The sequence below is a fragment of the Melanotaenia boesemani genome, chromosome 19 (assembly GCF_017639745.1).
Source record: "Melanotaenia boesemani isolate fMelBoe1 chromosome 19, fMelBoe1.pri, whole genome shotgun sequence".
NCBI classification, from domain to species: domain Eukaryota; kingdom Metazoa; phylum Chordata; class Actinopteri; order Atheriniformes; family Melanotaeniidae; genus Melanotaenia; species Melanotaenia boesemani.
The window spans coordinates 26,921,081-26,935,035 of record NC_055700.1 but is presented as its reverse complement, the minus strand read 5'-3'; the positions used below and the strand labels follow the sequence as shown (position 1 = coordinate 26,935,035).

At 41.5% G+C, this 13,955-nt stretch overlaps 1 protein-coding gene across 1 annotated transcript in view; it reads right to left on the bottom strand.

Moving 5' to 3' along the window:
* The window catches only part of fech (ferrochelatase), a 32,043-nt gene extending 18,400 nt beyond the window's left edge, over window positions 1–13,643 (bottom strand). Inside the window, exons 1-6 of the mRNA XM_041970110.1 lie at window positions 13,426–13,643; window positions 11,744–11,834; window positions 7,963–8,082; window positions 5,041–5,189; window positions 4,462–4,596; window positions 1,969–2,075 (exon numbers count right to left, since the gene is read on the bottom strand). Coding sequence (XP_041826044.1) covers window positions 1,969–2,075; window positions 4,462–4,596; window positions 5,041–5,189; window positions 7,963–8,082; window positions 11,744–11,834; window positions 13,426–13,465 — 642 coding nt within the window. The 5' untranslated portion in view covers window positions 13,466–13,643. The remainder of the gene's footprint in view (window positions 1–1,968; window positions 2,076–4,461; window positions 4,597–5,040; window positions 5,190–7,962; window positions 8,083–11,743; window positions 11,835–13,425) is intronic.
* Between the last annotated feature and the right edge of the window lie 312 nt (window positions 13,644–13,955).

Here is a 13,955-nt window from a genome sequence, read left to right as displayed (position 1 = left end):
CCATATCGGTCAATGTAGTGGGCAGTTATGATCAATGCAATATTTGTAGGGGGCGCTATAGAGCCATATTGCAATTGTTCCAGCAGATGTTAATGTGGCTGAGATCCTTCTCTGACCACACTATTTCGTTGTGAGTTTGGTGAAGCTCAACATTACAATGGGTCAGTCACAAGTACTTCCTGTTTGATGGCGTTGGACCACTATTCGCCATGGTTACATTTGGCGAAGCAGCTTGAGATTTTTCTTGTGGTTTCATGAAAGGGTTTGACCTGTTGTGAAGCACTTTCAAGTGTGTAACTTTCATTCTTGAGAAGATGGATCCCTGCTTGTGAAAAAAAGCACTTCCTGTTGGAAGTGGGCGGGGCTTAGGGCTGGACCGGTATTGGTCATACAGATCTATTCAGGGCTACACCCTGAGTAATCTCTGCAAGTCTGATGGGGATTGGATCAGAATTGAGGGATTTATACTGATTTATGATGTCATGGCGTCTTTTCGAAGTTCGCCATGGCGCCACGGTCTCGCCCTGCAGCGTAGAGCAACAGTTTTCACTGGATATCATCACCAACTTATTTTCTGTTGTCTGACCTAGTTTGGACCTGGTTGTGTCCAAAACGTGAGATAAGTGGGTCTCCGAGTAAAAACCATGACTTCCTGTCGCCAGGGGACGTGGCCAATTCATAACCTAAATATTGACATGTAGATGTGTTCAGGATGGGACTGGCATCATAAATGGCCATTTTGGTTCAGATATATTGTTTTATGTGGAAGTTATATCACTTTCGTTCTTCACGGCGAGATGTCAAACTTTGAGGCCCCACCCCCTCCATGCCCTTTCTCCTATTAGAAAACTTTCAATAACTTTTAAAGACACATGCCTTCTGAACATCCTAAGCTATTTTGGTCGCGATACGATAAAATCTCTAGGAGGAGATAGATTTTGAATATGTCAGCAAACCGCCAAAATGGCGACTTTGACCCAAAATAGCCGACTTCCTGTTTGTTTTAGGGCTTTACTCCAAGAGGATTTTTTGTTCGCCCATGCATTTAGAAAATGTGTAGTGAATTTCATGAAGATTGATGATGTGCAGTGGCGGGGCAACATAAATAGGTGGCGCTCTCGTTCAATTTTGCACAAACAGTCCCGAGCACACGACAAAACGTAAATTTTCGCATTCCTTTGGGGGGGTACGCAAAACTAGGCGCGTTTCCGCGCATGTTCAGGTCCCCTACCATGCGATTTACTTTTGAGAAGAATAATAATAAGAATAAGGAAAAAACGGAGCAATTACAACAGGCCTTCGCACCGCCTTCGGTGCTCGGGCCTAATAAGGAAGAAACGGAGCAATTACAATAGGCCTTCGCACCGCCTTCGGTGCTCGGGCCTAATAATAATAAACGCTTGCATTTCAATAGGCCTTCGCACCGCCTTCGGTGCTCGGGCCTAATAAAGAATGTTCGCGTGACTTTACACATTTATAATGTTATAGTGGATAACGTAGAGCTACTTCCTGATCCTTCCTGGCTTTACTGATTTACTGGACTTATGCCCAAAGATTTATTATTTTACGACGTCACAAATGTTAGAAACATGATGTAGAAGTAAAGCTTCTTCTTATTCTCATGACATCATGATGGGGAGTAAATACAAACAGGAAACCACCAGGCTGGGACTTCCTGTCAGCATGAGGACCAAACTGATTCAAATTAAACGGCTCTCTGACAAGCTCTGCACAAGTCTGCTAATGAGCTGTTAATCGGAATCAGGTGTGTTGCAGCCGGGAAACATCTAAGACCTGCAGGATGAGGGGCCTTGAGGACCAGGGTTGGGGACCTCTGATTTAAATGGTTAAGTATTTGTTAAGGGATCAGAGAATAAATGTGTATAATGGAGCGTCCTCATGGCACGTAAAACCAGCTCTACGTGTGTGTGTGTGTGTGTGTGTGTGTGTGTGTGTGTGTTGTCTAACCTCCACCAGCAGAGGGTGTGTCGGCCAACGGTCGATGACACTCCAGCGCATTTTGGGCCTATCTCCTCTGTTGCTGTAGTAACGGTAGATGGCGTTCAGACTGCTGCCTGTTCACACAACAAATCAGATTCCTTTCAGAAAATCTCCCATCATACAGTAAACACAGAACCTTGCTGCTGGGGGTCCACTCAGCAACACTACCGGGGGGGTGTGGGGTTAAGTGCCTTGCTCAAAAGGACCTTGACACGATTTGGTACCTGAAAGTATGTTTCCATGTGGGGGCACAACTGAAACAACTGGAAACTGAAGATAAATAAGCAGTTTTATCAGAGTTTGTTTATAAAAGACAAGCAGCTCTGACCTGAAGACAGAAGGAACTGATGGTTCGTAGTTAAACTATGGCGCACATAGTGCCCCCCAGCACCCCATTTTCATCAATAACTAAACAGTAGAAACTGCTGACAGGGTAGTCACCAGAGACTATCAGCCATCCATAAACTTAGAAGCTCCATGCTGCTCCACCTCTCCTTTTGTCACTGTACCAAAGCATCATCCAATCCATCCCAGTGTACTGCTCCAGCTGTTTTTATTACGCTCTTTGTTCAAAACTGGACTGAACTTACAGGCATAACCAGCACTGCTTCAAAAATCACCTGTCTGCCCACATCCAACTTCACTGAACTCAATAATAAGGCCACCATACACACTGAGACCAGTAGCACAACTCTACACATCCACTACACCAGAGGTGCCCAAGTCCGGTCCTCTAGATCTACCATCCTGCAACTTTTAGATGCAACCCTTCCCCAACACACCTGAATCAGATGTCATCAGCATGTCATTCAGCTCTGCAGAGGCCTGATAACGAGCCAGTCATTTGATTCAGGTGTGTTGGAGAAGGTTTGCATCTAAGATAGGGCTGCAACAATTAGTCGACAATGAATTTAGCCGTCGACTATTGTCGGCAAAAAAAAAAAAAAAAAACTACAGAGTAAGACGTCGTCTTCTAATCCTTTCTCTACTGAGAGTTGCACAATGCACATGTGCAAAGAAGGAAAAAAAACTACAGAGTGAGACATTGTGTTCTTTTTTTAATCTCTGCTGAGAGTTGCACGTGAGCAATTAAGTCCCATAGGGGAAAAATATGGCGGCAGACTAGGGAGCAAAACGGCGGCAGAGGACGTCAAAGATCTGGGATAACGTCACATTAAACTTACAAAATAAATTAAATACATGTGAGATTTGTAAAGCGGACCTTGTGTACCACGGAAGTACGTCTGCAATGCTCGAACATTTAAAGAGGAGGCACGTCGGACTTACATAACCACCTCATGCAAGATTTCAAAGCTGAAAGTGAAATTAGAGCCATTTATAATAATCATGAGATACATAATCCGATTGGTCGACTAGTCGTTTTAATAGTCGGTCAGTAATCGGCCATCAGAATAGTCATTAGTTGCAGCCCTAATCTAAAAGTTGCAGGATGGTAGATCTCGAGGACCAAACTTGGGCACCCCTGCAATACATGAATACCACACCCCACTGTCCTCAGGACGTCTATACAGGACGCTGCAGCACAGCAAGGCTTGTTTTGGAAAAAGCCCGACGCCCACAGTCAAGGCTGCTCTAAACGACGGGCCCTGCTGAGTTGTCATGTGTTCTGTGCAGCACGGTTCCTGCTAACCTGCTAGACAAAATTAGTTAGCTTTTAACAGCACCAGTTTATCTTATTTTACTTTATTTGTCCTAATAAATTTTATTACTTCAATAGGTCGGGTCTTTGAAATTCTGTTGATAAAACATCAAGAATAAGTGGACATGTAATTAGAATGTGGTCACTCGTGGCGTTTCATGTGTTATTGCTTCTTACAACACAGGGCAAAGAGTTAAGATGCTGTGGACATTTAAATGGATTTTTTTTGTACAATTTTCTGAATCTGTAGAAATGTGGTTAACACCAAGTCGTGTATGGAAAAAAATATATTCTTAAATACTGTAAAAACTGTAAAAAAAATGGCTATAACACCTATCTCCAATTGTTGCTATTTTTCTTGTTATTCCTCCTGTGAAGGTGTGAAATCCGTGTTTGTTACGCTGTCCTCCATGCTGCCAACACACCTGGCTGCTGTGAACGATTCATTAACAGGCTTACAAAGAGCTTGACGAGGAGATCTGAATCAGGTGTGTTGGAGCAGGGAAAACGTGTAAAGCAAGCAGGGCAGTGGTGTCTGAGGACCAGAATGGACAAACATCGTGTTGAAGGATCCACTCTGCACATTCAATTATTAAGTATTCTTGAAGATTTTTGCAGAATGGTGATTAGTTGACAATTATACACCTTTCAAGCTGCTTATGTTGTAACATGCTCTGTTTCTTATTCATCACGTACTAATACCGTCATAAGATGCTTCTTATTCTTTACGAATGGACGGGGGGCACCACTGAGTATGTGGACAAGAAATTGAAGCTCTTCTTCCTGCGTGAGGCAGCTACCTGTGGTGGAGCAGCTGTACTGAGGGTACTGAGTGAAGGCCACGGCTCTCTCTACTCCATCTTTCTCCATCTCCTCAATGGCTTCCTCCGTCAGCGGGTTAACGTACCGGAAACCGATGTAGAACTTATGAGGAGCTGATAAAAAGAAACATTCAATAAATGAGCAGCATGAGAAATCTAAATGTCACATTAATATTTCACTACATAACCAAATGAACACAAGAAGCAGCATGACGGGAATGAAATGGCTCAACTGGTCCTCCAGGTCTTATGAACCAGTTTTCAGACTAAATCTACTGGTTCATGTTTATCAGTGAGGTGTGTTGCAGGCATGTGAGGAGACACTCCTTCCTCCATCACTATCTGCACTCCACACACCACTGCAGCCACCAACAGAGTGACCCAGCAGGAAACACAGCAGCTGTTTTCTTATCTTAACAGGACGATTTGTCCTCCCTGATATCTGTAAAGCAAGCAAACCGTTTTTTTCCCCTCTAACAGAACTTCTAAAGCCAACAGAGGCATCAAAGTGAGTGGCTTTAGGAGGAACGAGAGCTCTGTCAGGCTTCCAGTGCTCACCAGTGTCGGGGCTTATTTCATCCAGCAGCTTCACCATGCCTTCTCCCTGCATGGAGGTCCAGTGTTTGATGGGGGAGCCTCCTCCGATCTTACTGTACTGCTCCTGGATCTTTGGTGTGCGCCGCTTAGCGATGAACGGACCCAGCTTACTGCAAAGCAGAAGACAAGTTCAGACCAAAAATTCATGTTATTACAACAAATCAACAACAAACACCGAAGAGCAAATAATGATTAGAAAGTAGGAGCGTTTGTTCTCATCTGGAGGACGTAGGAGTTGTTAAGCATGTATACAAATTACACATCTAATTTTTTAACAGCTCTCCAAAAACTCGATCAACGTGTGAATTTACGCTGGACAACGTGGCGTTTCCTGAACACCCCTCTGTCCTTTCAATACTGCTTCATTCTTAATAACGCAGGAGCTACGTTGTCATCGTGCCATCCAAATGGCTTCTCACTACCATTTCACTTTTTCTTTCCTTAACCCTGAAAAATTGAGAAGACCATGGTGAAAAAGTGAGATTGGCCCCACAACATTTCAGATTATTTTGTCCTGCAAGATCTGTTAAAGTTGAGAGCACATGAAGGGTCTGACACATTAATACCACCAAAATCAGTCCATGTGAAGTGGTCGTGGTTTCTAAAACCATCCAAAGCAGAAAGTAACGTCCTCAGAAAACTACAGCTGTACAATCAAAATGAAAACAGACAACCAGCTACCGCATGTGAAAAGACACTTAACAGAAAACATCCTACAGCCTCTGTAAGAAAACAAAGCAAACAATCATCAGGAGCACCTACAGGAAGACAAAGCGAGAAAAACATTAGCAACAACACAAAAAACAAAAAAACTAAATACTGAGTCACTCAAAAAAGATTAGCAACACATGTGGAAGAACAATCACACAACTACTGGCTCACAAGAGTAGAGAGAAATATGGAAAAGTTTACTTAGTTTATTCTTTTTTGATCACCCCCAAAATCAAGAGTACATTTTTCCACCAGAGAAAATGTGATCAGCTCAATTCAATGCTTTATTTCAGACACAGTATACGGTCCACATTAACAACACACACACACACACACACACACACACACACACACACACACACACACACACACACACACACACACACACACACACACACACACACACACATAATAATTTAATGCCTTTCTATCTAGGCTCAAACGCCAGTGAAGCCATACAATAGAAAATTAGCGAACAGAGCTCAGTCCAGGATGGTCAATGCAGCGAACAAGCTGTTGACAGAGTGACAGCCTGCACTTGTAAACGAGGCTCCACAGCACCGCAGGGCAAGCGAGAAAAACCTGCGTTTAACAACATTTGGCTTGCAATGCAATTACCAGACCAAACAAAGTCAGGAAACATCTGCTTCCCTTCTGCTCCAAACTATCATGATGATACTTTTCCTGAGAGCACACCTGCACCAGCTCCTGCAGATCAGCACTATAAGGACAGAAAAGTCTTGACAAATCGTCCATGTCAAAAAGGAGACAAAACGCTGCCCCGTCTCACTCATCTGACACACTAAATGTGTAATTTCCCCATTTTACAAACACAGACTGATGGGCATACCAACAGACCAGAATTCTCACCAAACACCAAATTCTCTTGTATAACTTAGAAAATCATTTTTTATTATTTATGGATTCCAAAGCCTTTCAGGCATCAATGAAACACATAAAAATTGTAGTATTGTGTCTGTTTTACAAATCTAAGATTTCTTTCAAAGTATAGACGCACATGTCTTTTTCCATGTTTGGGTTTGAAGCCAAACTGGTTGTTCGAAGTCAGCAAAAACTCTCCCATCTTGCTCAAAATAGCCCTCAAAGGGCTGGCCAGAGCTATGGGCCTCTAGAAGGCCTCAAATCAATATCACCATTACAATCAATTATCAGTTATTTTAGTATCATTTTATTTTTAGCCCTCACAGCTAACTATCATAAAAGAAGAGCAGATAGCGATTTGATGATAAGTGAAAAGAAGCACAATGTATAACTATATATGGGTTATTTAATTCATATTTTTAAAAATATATTTAAGAGATCATTTAAATAATTGACATGAGCAAGCATAGATGTCCCAAACTATTATAAGACATAAATTGGGGAAATCTTGGGTTAAATTTTGATTTTAAATATCTGCTTTGGGTATGAAAATGTACAGAGGAAAAGATAAATATTTGGCTAAAATTTTAACTGTGGCTTGCTGAAAAGGATCCACTCACTCTGGACCAATGGATTAAAATCACTGAGGAAATGTATAAGATGGAGAAACTGACAGAAATATGGACTACAGAAGACCCATATAAAGATGCAGAAAGAAGATCGGAATTTAAGGAATTTCTTATCCGGAAACTGGGACTAAGAACTAAACAGGACTTGAAGAAAACTCAAATATTAATTTGTCGAACTGCTAAAGCTGCAACAAATGATTTAAAATGTTGGGAGCAACATTGCTCATGTGCGTAGTGTTGACAACTATTCCGAATTCAGGTATTAAGGGTTTAGTCTCATCATTCACAACAACATGAGGTTTGTTGTCAGTTATTATGAAACCGAATAAGACCGAGCAGCTTCCTCTTTTGTGTTGTACAACACGCCAACCCCTCTCACCGCTGCCAAAACAAAGAGAGCAACAGAGAGTAAACATGGTTTGTTTTTACATGGTATCTTCTGATAAACCTGCTGTGCTTCCCATATGACTTAAACTAGCTTTCACTCACCACTGAAGCCGGGGTTTGCATTCCTGCTCACATTAAAACAAAGAGCCACCTGACAGCAGGTAACTGGAAATACTTTGTTGGTGCAGAAAAGTATCAGCATTAAGTGTTGCAAATGGTGAAACAGCTGCTTTTCCTCAGCTTGTGGCTGTCGTGTGTGTGAGCGTGCTCATACTTCTGTACGGGAAGTTTCATCAGGTCTGTGTCCATAAAGAGCCGCAGCAGGAAGTCATGAACATCCTCCAGTTTCTCCGGTCCTCCCATGTTCAGCATCAGGATTCCCGTTTTAGGTTTCCTGCAGGAATAAACAAAAGTCAGCCTTAAAAACTTGGATTTAATCATAAAAATATATGCAGATATTCAACTAATCTCTTAATTATTTATATCTACATGTGTTGCGTTTTGTTAAATACTTTTAAATGTCTTCTGTCTGAGAACACACTGCTGACCAGCTGTGTGTTATTAAACTGATGCTGGTCAAAACTCTTCAAACATCCACTCATTCCTAAGTGTTGCCAGGAAACCAAGAAATGACTGAGAAATGTATTAAAACATGCAAACATAAGAATATAAGCATCAAATGGTGTTTCTACCTGGGTCCCTATAGAGCCCCATGTCTAGCAACACCCCTGCCCTCACAGTCTCTGGAGGCATAACCTATTGATCAGGAAAGTCTTTTTTCAGGCTCAGCAGACAGATCCTGAATAAACTCAGCTGTCAGCATGTGGCTGATATTTATTACTGCACATCTAAACAAAACAAGAAGCCTTAGTTTAAAGATCGCAGGGACTCCTGTTGTTTAAACATCAACACAAAAACTTAAATCTAACAGCAGCAGACATAAATAACTTCCCCAAAAACCAGTAACATTGCTGCACCTACAGGATCCACCAGCTCTACATTCTCTCTCTCTGATAGTACCTGATAGCACCTGATAGCACCTGATAGTACCTGATGGTACCTGATAGTACCTGATAGCACCTGACAGTACCTGACAGTACCTGATAGCACCTGATAGCACCTCATAGTACCTCATAGTACCTGATAGCACCTGATGGTACCTGATAGTACCTGATGGCACCTGATGGTACCTGATGGCACCTGATGGTACCTGATGGTACCTGATGGCACCTGATGGTACCTGATGGCACCTGATGGCACCTGATGGTACCTGATGGCACCTGATGGCAACTGATGTTACCTGATGGTACCTGATGGTACCTGATGGTACCTGATGGCACCTGATGGTACCTGATGGTACCTGATGGTACCTGATAGTACCTGATGGCACCTGATGGCACCTGATGGCACCTGATGGCACCTGATAGTACCTGATAGTACCTGATAGTACCTGATGGTACCTGATGGCACCTGATGGTACCTGATGGTACCTGATGGCACCTGATGGCACCTGATGGTACCTGATGGCACCTGATGGTACCTGATGGCACCTGATAGCACCTGATAGCACCTGATGGCACCTGATGGCACCTGATGGCACCTGATGGCACCTGATAGCACCTGATGGCACCTGATGGCACCTGATGGCACCTGATGGCACCTGATGGCACCTGATAGCACCTGATAGCACCTGATAGTACCTGATAGTACCTGATAGCACCTGATAGCACCTGATAGCACCTGATAGCAGCACCAAAGGACTCGAAGTAATGTCTGTCTCCACCCTAGCAGCACCTGTCCTCCTCCTCTTTAGTTCACCTGTGTTTCAGCGTGAGAATTCGGAGGTTTAGTGTGAGAAGTCGATCAAATGCGTCAGTCTCATGGCCGATGCGTAAGAGTTGGCAGCCCTAATCAGCAAGCTAGTAAATCACAGGCTTTCTTGGTTGATTAAAAAATAAACTTAACTTGCCATTGAATGACCATACCAGTATTACCAGCTTAAATGTTTTCCATCTTATTCAATAAAAATTCAAGCTCAAAAATGAAAAAACTGTCCTTAATTTATGAACCAAATATAGCTCTAGCACTTTTAGTTTATTAAACTAGCATTAGCTAAAGTAGCTAACGTTTTCCATGACACTATTAAATTATATATGACAGTCAGTGGTTTGTTGTATGAATAAACTCTTAAGTTTATGAAACAAACTTCAGCTTTAGCAGTTCATTTTACTTTGCCATTTGAAACAAACATTAGCTTAAGTGGCTAATTTTTTATTTAATAAATATATATATAAAAAACAAGCAGCTGATATAAGTGTTGTATCAACAAGCTTGTAAATCGAAAGTTTTCTGGGCTTAACAACAAATTTAACCCCAGTAGCTACAAACAGCATAAGTAGCCAACATCCTCCATGACAACAGTTGATATCTGCAAGCTTGTACATCAGGAGATTTCTTAGTTAATGAATCAAACTTTAGCTCTAGCAGCTAATTTTAGGTCTTCACTTGTTGAACTAGAATTAGCTTATGTAGTATCAGTTAGCATGCCATATGAGCAAGTTCCCAAATCACAAGTTTCCTTAGTTTAGAAACCATGCTTTAGCTTTAGCTGCTAACTTTTGCCTCACTGTTTGTAAAAATGAGCTTTATTTAAGCTGCTAATATTTTTTTGTGACACAATGTTTAATAAATAAGCTGTTTAGTCTGTTGTGTTGCAAAGTTGGTGAATCAGGAGTTTTCTTGCAGCTTATCGGCTTCTTGAGGTTTGAACCTTTCAGAAGAATTTGCTGTATCATTTTTGGCTGTAAACGTCTAAGAGCCAAACTATGACATGAACAGAAAGCAGACGTTAACCGTAGCCTGCTGGCGGGTCAAACAAGGACAGAGTGTTATCTGCTCAACAACAGGCCCACTGTGAAAGATCCACTCAGCTTCTTCAGAACATCTTATACTGACTCAGCTTTGTTAAGATCTGAAAGAACTGGTTGTTTAATTTTTAGAAGTGTGGGGAATCTTGGTTATAATCTCAGTGATCACCACTTTACTGGTATTTGAAAACAACTGCAACACAAATAACTTGTTTTTACTTGTCTGTTGTATCAAAGATGCTGAGTCATGCTATTAAACTTACAGCCCTCTTCTTTAAAAAAAAATCCCACACATTAAAAGCAGTGCTTATTTCCTCATGCCAGCCTCATGCTAAACTATTTTTATCCATTAAGTCTCTGCACTCTTCTGTTCGTGTCATTCTATGGGAGAAAAATCTGATTTCCAAGTTTGCGTTTTTTAGGAGGGAAATTGTTCAGTGCTTTGTTGATTTTAATAAAGTTTCCCAGTGAGCTAAGTTCTCTTGATTAAGGTGTCACAGAGGTCGAACCAAAAGACCTTCACCCTCATGTAAGTTCATGTAGAGCGTAGCAAATAATCCACCACAATGCCAGCTCTACAACTCACTTCCAGCAGTGCAGGTTTATTCTTATTTTCTTTACATAAATCGGACCAGATCTGTTCAGGGTGTTGTGTTCAAACCTGATTCCAGTCTTTCTTAACGCCCACACTTCATACAGTACCTTCATTTCCTGCATAAACCAGTTTTCTTCCAGTCTAAACGTACTTTCAAAAAGGATATTAATAGATGAGTATAGATGAAATTCTGGCTGGATAAATCATGTTTCATCTTCAAGTTATTCTAAATATATGAAGAGTCCATTTTTACAACAGTAAAACATTAAACTAAGTCAAATTGTTTTATTTGTTCGGCTCTTTCAATAGACTGAAACTCTGCATAAATCAACTTTACATCTGATTAAACAGCTTTTGTCAAATATTTACATTACAGTGCTGTAAGTGAGGGAGAGAAGTCGGTGGTGCTGGTTCAACATCCAGATGTAGACGAGGACTATCAGAAGGCCCCGCTGCCCACCATTACCGGACACATTTCAATACGATGCTCAACAAAAGCCTTTCTTTTGTCAAGTCATCTGGGGCTGCAATAACCCCCAATATTTACTCCCAAAACATACCATAAAGATACTATGAGTATGAGTGTGTGATACCTGTTTTCTTGTGTGTCTGGAGTTGCACGCTGGGCTAAAGCTGCAGCGGTGGAGCGTCTCCTCAGACTCAGGCCGACGCTGCTCCTGGCAACTGAAGCAATGAAGGGAAACCATTCATCGATAAATTTAAAGGAAAAGTTTAAATCAGTGGTGTCAAACATTCGACCCGGGAACCAAAGGTGGTTACCGCCGGGTGACTCGCCAGAAGGCTGGCCCATAAATGGTTGGATGGTTCATAATGCACATCTACTTCTTTGCACTGAAACAAAAGGGAAAGAGTTTTCACTGTCTATAGTTATTATGTGTTATTCTACTGGCCCACCTGAGAACGTGATGTATGTGAACTAAAATGAGTCTGACACCCATGGTGTTAATATTGCATTCAACCTGTGGAAACATGTTCTACATAAAAACTAGTGTAAAAAGATGGATATTAAAATGTATAACAAAATCATGTTCTTAGAAAACTGCACAGTGGTGTGGTGGTTAGCACTGCAGCTGTACAGCGAGACATTCACTGGTTCGAGGCTCGGCTCTGGAGCGGATTGAACAGCATGTTATTTCCCTGTATGGATACTCTGGCTTCCTCTTAAGGTCCAAAGACATGCATGTTGTTAGGTTGTCGGCCTCTGTAGGAGCATTCTCCCCAAGTTGTTTGTCTCTAGGTTGGACTGGCGACAACAGTCAAGGGTGTACCCTCCCTCTCGTCTGCTAATTGCTGGGATAGACTCCAGCTTCCATGTGTCCCTGAACTAAATTTAACTAAATAATGAATGTTCTTCTAAGGTGATAAAATATATATTTAATGTACATGGCCACTTTTATGCTCATATGATTTAACTAATATTTCCCATGTTATCATTAACTATGTATAAAAACACCAATAAAGATACTAAGAGCTACAAATAAGACAAATATACCAGTTTCCTTAAGATTTTAAGATTTTTGTGTACAGTCAGCTTCACTTTCATAACCTGGGCTGCACTGCTCCAACTTGCCGCCAGGGGGCCTGCTACATTACGCAAGTTCAAAACTCAGCAGTTGTGTAACTGCGTAAAAAATGTTCGCTTCTTTCTTTCGCACCGGGAAATGGAAACAGATAAGCGGCTCAGTGAAAGCTATGCGTATCGTTGACAAATGCAGCAGTGATGTGGGATAAGTTCATTATGTAACACTGACGTTAAACAGTAACCTAAAGTAACGCACTGTTGGTCAAGTTAATGAGAATTACAGATTGCTGCCAGCGGAAACACTCCAATGTGAGCATAAAATAAAAGTCAATTAAACAGCAAACGTTGGTATTTAAGATTTTTTTGACAGGTTAGCACAAACAAACATACATTGCTGCAGTTATTAAAATAGAACTTTCAAATGTGCTTTGTTTTTAAAGTCAATAAGGTAGGGGAATGCAAGTTTTGATGATAGCAAAGAGTTACGTGAGAAACACCGGACCGGAAGTTGAATTTTCATATTCTTGCCAGCTTAATGTACTCCTTTGAAACGCTGTCAATGTCAGAAACGTGTTGTCAAGTACCAACCATCAGCAAAACACCACCCGCTGTCAAATCCACTAGAATCGAGAGCTTATTTTCTCCCCCCAAAATTCTAAGAAAACTAGTTAAAGCAGGAGGTGACGGAGCTCAGTTACAACCAGGCTAAAATCGCTGAACAGTCACACTCACATTGAATCAAGCGACCGGCGCTGCCAAGAACTGCCATCATGCTGGTTTCTTATTTTCTCTGCTGACAAAAGTCCTTCTTTCAGCTCAAATAAAGTCCGGACACTTGTGCTCCCTGCGGTGGGCTCCACGAGTGTGTTGAACTCCCACAGGGTGACACTCAGGTCACTCCGATGCGATAGCCAGATTCCTTCAGCTTCGGCCGGGTGACTGTGCGGATGTCCGCCAAGTGTCTGACGAAACTAGGCACTTCCGGTTTGGAACTTAAAAATAAAACACAAAGTAGCTGATCCAACGTCTGTATGTCAATGATTCTTAGTATTCATTTTTATAAAAAATTTAAACAATATGCGGATGAAAATTAGCATCTTGCTAAATCCGCCCTTTTAAGGCAATATATTGTAAATTCATTAAAACTCCATTTCCACCAACAGGCCTTGGCCAGTACAGGACGGGTCTTAATGCATTTTTTTTATATTTAGGATGGCTAAATGAATGAATTAATGAATAAATAAATCAGTAGGTAGGTAGGT